The 6,177-nt window shown below is 34.0% G+C and overlaps 1 protein-coding gene across 1 annotated transcript in view; it reads left to right on the top strand.

The window, feature by feature from the left end:
• Window positions 1–6,177, top strand: part of LOC107709995 (E3 ubiquitin-protein ligase pellino homolog 1-like) — a 23,381-nt gene that overhangs the window by 12,454 nt on the left and 4,750 nt on the right. Inside the window, exons 3-5 of the mRNA XM_016514702.1 lie at window positions 1,695–1,824; window positions 2,155–2,256; window positions 3,376–3,597. Of these exons, the coding sequence (XP_016370188.1) occupies window positions 1,695–1,824; window positions 2,155–2,256; window positions 3,376–3,597 (454 nt within the window). The remainder of the gene's footprint in view (window positions 1–1,694; window positions 1,825–2,154; window positions 2,257–3,375; window positions 3,598–6,177) is intronic.

Here is a 6,177-nt window from a genome sequence, read left to right as displayed (position 1 = left end):
TTTGGCCGAGATACAACTATTTGAAAATCTGGAATCTGAGGGGGCAAAAAAATCTAATTATTGAGAAAATCGCCTTTAAATTTGTCCAAATGAAGTTCTTATCAATGCATATTACTAATCAAAAATTAAGTTTTGATATATTTACGGTAGGAAATTTACAAAATATCTTCATGGAACATGATCTTTACTTAATATCCTAATGATTTTGGGCATAAAAGAAAAATCTATAATTTTGACCCATACAATGTATTTTTGGCTATTGCTACAAATATACCCCAGCGACTTAAGACTGCTTTTGTGCTCCAGGGTCACAAATGGTTACTGTATTTTTAGGGCAACAGTAAATGCTGTTCTTTTGAGCTTTCTATATATCAAAGAATCCTTAAAAACATATCACATTTTCCAGAGAAATATTAAGCAGCACAAATGTTAAATAAATGTTAACTTGAGCAACAAATCGGCATATTAGAATGATTTCTGAACGATCATGGGACAGTGAATAATATCTGCTGAAAATTATATCCAAAACAGTATAACCAAAAACACAAATATAATATGACAACTTAAATTTGCACAGACAATTGAGTGAATTAGTCTGTCACACATTGACATTATTGTGTTATTCTGCACATTATCAGCAATTAAATTATATTTTTGGAGACTAAGGGCTGGATTTACTGAATAGGGAAAATTAGCGTGAGACTACAATCCCACAAAAGTGGTAATGGGAGTGGAAAATTCCATGGGTGATCTACTGTATGCAAAATTAATGTTCCCAGACGCAGCCAGATAATTTCCATAATGACCAATGCAATCTATAGTGCAAAGTCACAAACAGAGCTGATGATAACAACACAGGTTCACGACTTGGGTTACGACTCGCTTTTTTGGGTGTTAAATAACGTTAACACCAGTAAACTGACTACTGCAAACCTTAGCAAATCACTTTGCAAGATTCATTTAAATTACTCTCCTCCCATAAATGTTTGCTTCTGAAAAGGAAACTCCTGCAAATGCATATGCAATAAGTTTAGCCGCAGAAATAACAGTCCACGCCTTTTCATCACTATTTTTCACTGCATGTCTTTAGTAAATCCTGACGGTAGTTCTTTAATGCCAAAAAAGGGTTTACGTTGACACAAGCTGTTAGTAAATGTGGCCCAAAATATTCTAGTTCAGTCAGAGTAAAATAGACAAAAATGAGCTAATTTAAAGGACGTTTTCCTCACTACATGCTACAACTGAAATAAAAAAAACTGTAAAAATGAAGACTGCCTCACAGTGAGATGAAAGGAGATGGAGAGAGCTAATTTAAGTGTCTGGACTATTGATCGTTGTCGAGATGAATTATAAGATGGCTTCGCCTCCTCATTGACAGGCTCTGAGAGGCCTGCATTAGCCATTTTGTGGACGGCTCATGACTCCTGTCATAGTATCGACAGAGAGATAGATTAATGTCATTTAATTATTTTCAAGTACACGCCAATGCTCTTAAGTGGAAACAAGTATTGCCTAGTTTTTGTCATCCCCAAGACAACAGTCTGTCCTCGATCTGTCAGCTCGATCAAAATCAGTCAGTGGGTGAGGTGCTGCTTCTAAATTAAGCCCCGAATGTGTTTTTGATTAATTCATTCTTTATTGTTCAAAGCATTTGCTAAACTCAGATTGGACTGTTGTGGTTTTGTTACACGCAGGCATAATGGTTCGCTGGCTAGCGGGGACAAGGGCCGCAGGAGGAGTCGGCTGGCCCTTTACAAACGGCCCAAAGCCAACGGTGTCAGACCTGATGTCATCCACAACGTCTCCACGCCTCTGGTGTCTAAGGTGACAGCATTTGCTTAAAGTTGAAAATATAAATGGTAATGCCTTAATGCTAATGCTTGATAGGACCAGATACGTTATCTAAAACTGTTTTTTTCATGGCTTCCAAAAGATGTGAAATCTCTTCCAACATAAGTGTCCTCTTGACCCACCCACTAAATTCTGTAAGAGTCATTGCATAACATTGCAACCGACCGAGTGTTTTGCCAATCTATTGCATAAGGTTAGGGAACCTGAAAGTACCTTATGTTCCTCTGACTTGTTAAGGGATGAATGATGCAACAAAGACTATTAGTCAAAGAGTTGTATGTGTGTGTGTGTGTGTGTTTGCAGGCCCTAAGCAACAAAAGCCAGCACAGCATATCCTACACACTGTCCCGGAGTCATTCTGTTATAGTGGAATATACACATGACCCCAACACTGACATGTTTCAGGTGAGCAAAGTATCATATGAGAAGAAGAGAGGATTCATTCATTTAACTGCCTGTTTAAATCTTCTTATTGAGTTCATTAAACATGCAAATGAATTTAAATTTATTTAGTATCCTGTCTTAATGGTTAATGTCTTTACCTATGTTTTTTGGCCTCAATTATGTAAAATATATGGTCATTTCACCCACAAATTAACATTTTGTCATTTATTCACCCTCATGCCATTCTAAACCTAAATAACTTTCTTTCTTCCTTCCTTGAGACACAAAAGAAAGCATTTTCAATAATGCACTGGTTAGTGATGCATCAGTATTAAAAATCTGGCTGATAACAATAAGCTGGTAATTTATGGCTAATACAATAAGTGGAAAGATTTGCTGAATATTATGTTTAACGGTGTTGCTGAATTATTAGCAATAATAAATATTACATTTAAGTAAGCATTATGATGGCTAAAGCATCAGTAATCAAAGTGTAAAAGTAGGTTGAAATGAGCATGCACAATTACATAAAATATTGATTGATACCAATAAATAAAAAAATAAAAAAATCTGATTATAGTCAATATGGTATAAACACTACCATTCAAAAGTTTAGGGTCCGTATAAGTCTCTTATACTCACCAAGTCTGCATTTATTTGATCAAAAATACAGTAAAAACAGTAATATTGTAAAATATGACGTATTTAAATATTTTACAATGTCATTTACAATGCTGTTGAAAATCTTGAAAACAGCTTTTTAGTATTCTCTGGTGAATAGAAAGTTGAAAAGAACAGCATTTATTTGAAACCGAAATCTTTTGTAACATTATAAATGTCACTTTTGATCAATTTAATGTATCATTTCTGAATAAACATTTTAATATCTTTCAAAACAAAAAAACCTACTGACTCCAAACTTTTGAACGGTAGTGTATATACTGTGCATCCGTGGAATTACAGTGAATGGGGAGTGAGCAACCAGTACATTATTAAACATATTTTGTTTGTCTTTCATGGAAGAATTAAAGTCATACGGGTTTTAAACAACACTAGGAGGAGTAATTAATAAAAATGATCCCTTTTGAGTGAACTTATGCTTGAATATCTCACTTACTCTGGTTGTTAATGTGTCTTTAGATCGGCCGTTCCACAGAGAGCATGATAGACTTTGTGGTGACAGACACAGCGAGCAGCGGCGGCGGAGGACAAGGGCAGGGGGGCGCAAATGGAGAGGGAGGACAGTCGGCCCAGAGCACCATCTCCCGTTACGCTTGCCGCATCATGTGTGAGCGTAGTGCTCCCTACACAGCACGAATATATGCAGCGGGCTTTGACTGTTCCAAAAACATCTTCCTCGGGGTGAGTCATAACAGGCTATTGAGTCACAGCTGCGTTTACTAATGCAGAATCTTTGCCAAAGTACAGAAGAAGACAACACAGCGCAATAGGATTATTTACACTGACATCAAAAAAGCAACACAGTAGAAGAGGACACATTACAGTATTTTCCTGCTGTTTTGCCTGTTAAAGTTTGTTTGTGTTGCCTTGACATTCTTTTTGCCTGTTAAGTAAAATTTCAGCCTAGTTGTTTGTTTGTTGTGAATTATGGAAAGATGAACAAGTTTGAGGAATGCCATGAGCCAGATTTGAACTTGCATTGCCCAACAAGTACCAAGGCTTTACTGCCTAACATGTGCAGTAACTTGTATGCAGCTGCTCCATTCTGAATAGGTGGATTTAATCATAAAAAAAAAGAATCTAACTAGATTTGTACATTTTTTGAAAAATGTGAGTGGTTCTTTCCTGTGAAGTTACAGATGCTGTAAAACCAATATAAATATCAATATAAAATATGTTAATATATTAGATAGAATTCAATCAAATTAATAAGAAGAAGAACCATTACTAATAATTGAGCACCAATAATAATTAAGCACCAAATCAGCATATTGATATAATGATTTCTCAAGGATCATGTGACACTGAAGACTGGAGTAATGATGCTGAAAATTCAGCTTTGCCATCACATGAATAAATTACATTTTAAAATATATTTGAAAAAAACTTATCATGAATAAATTACATTTTAAAATATATTTGAATAGAAAACACTTATGTTAAATTGTAATATTTCATAATATTACTGTTAATTGTAATAATATTTACAATATTATTATTATTTTACTGTATTTTTGATCAAATATATACAGCCTTGGTGAGCGTAAGAGACTTCTTTGGAAAAAAAAAAACTTTTACACTTTTACACAAAATACACTTTTGGCAGCCGGTGTGTAATAAAAATTAATACATTAAAATATAAATTTAAAAATTTTGATAGACCTGGACGCAATAGGATTATTTACACTGACATCAAAAAAGCAACACAGTAGAAGAGGACACATTACAGTATTTTCCTGCTGTTTTGCCTGTTAAAGTTTGTTTGTGTTGCCTTGACATTCTTTTTGCCTGTTAAGTAAAATTTCAGCCTAGTTGTTTGTTTGTTGTGAATTATGGAAAGATGAACAAGTTTGAGGAATGCCATGAGCCAGATTTGAACTTGCATTGCCCAACAAGTACCAAGGCTTTACTGCCTAACATGTGCAGTAACTTGTATGCAGCTGCTCCATTCTGAATAGGTGGATTTAATCATAAAAAAAAAGAATCTAACTAGATTTGTACATTTTTTGAAAAATGTGAGTGGTTCTTTCCTGTGAAGTTACAGATGCTGTAAAACCAATATAAATATCAATATAAAATATGTTAATATATTAGATAGAATTCAATCAAATTAATAAGAAGAAGAACCATTACTAATAATTGAGCACCAATAATAATTAAGCACCAAATCAGCATATTGATATAATGATTTCTCAAGGATCATGTGACACTGAAGACTGGAGTAATGATGCTGAAAATTCAGCTTTGCCATCACATGAATAAATTACATTTTAAAATATATTTGAATAGAAAACACTTATGTTAAATTGTAATATTTCATAATATTACTGTTAATTGTAATAATATTTACAATATTATTATTATTTTACTGTATTTTTGATCAAATATATACAGCCTTGGTGAGGGTAAGATACTTTGGAAAAAAAAAAACTTTTACACTTTTACACAAAATACACTTTTGGCAGCCGGTGTGTAATAAAAATTAATACGTTAAAATATAAATTTAAAATTTTTGATTTGTAGACCTGGAAAGTTATGGAAATAAGTAAATATCTTAAGAAGTTATTGAAAAATCATGGACATTTCTGTAGTGAATATAAATTTTTCTAGTTTTCAATCTGTTCAGAGACATGTTTGATTGCTTAGAAAAGTATAGCACACCTCTCCTCAGCAGGCATGATTTGAATATCATTGTTGTTTACAGTACAAACCGCGTTTGATGAGTTACTTAGTGTAAAGGCTTTGTTTATACAGCTTTGTCGCCTTAGCAAACACCACTAATTACATACAGTAGATCTATATTTACAACATTAATAGATACATTTTACATCACAGACTGATATTAACATCAGCGTAAACATACTCAGTGTAGCTCACTCTGACATGAGCTATGCAAAACATTTTCAGGGGGACAAAGGTTCTGCTTGTTCATTCAGAAGCAAAAGGTGAATGCAGATAAGACCATCCATCATTCAATGAAACGAGAACATAAAATATAATACAAAAAAACATGCTGAATCTAGAGATGCATATCATTCATAACAAACAGCAGGCACAATACAGAGCTTTAATCTTCCTGCTGTCACCGACTGAGATGCTTAAAGGGTTAGTTCACCCAAAAATAAAAATTCTGTCATTAATTACTCACCCTCGTGTTGTTCGAAACCCGTAAGACCTTCGTTCATCTTCGGAAAACACAATTTAAGATATTTTTGATGAAATATGAGGGCTCTCTGACCCTCCCATAGACAGCAAGGTAAC

Source organism: Sinocyclocheilus rhinocerous, unplaced genomic scaffold, assembly GCF_001515625.1.
Source record: "Sinocyclocheilus rhinocerous isolate Xijiao unplaced genomic scaffold, SAMN03320098_v1.1 scaffold611, whole genome shotgun sequence".
Lineage (NCBI taxonomy): Eukaryota > Metazoa > Chordata > Actinopteri > Cypriniformes > Cyprinidae > Sinocyclocheilus > Sinocyclocheilus rhinocerous.
Note: the sequence above shows the minus strand (reverse complement) of the source record. Positions and strands in the feature narration are given on the sequence as shown.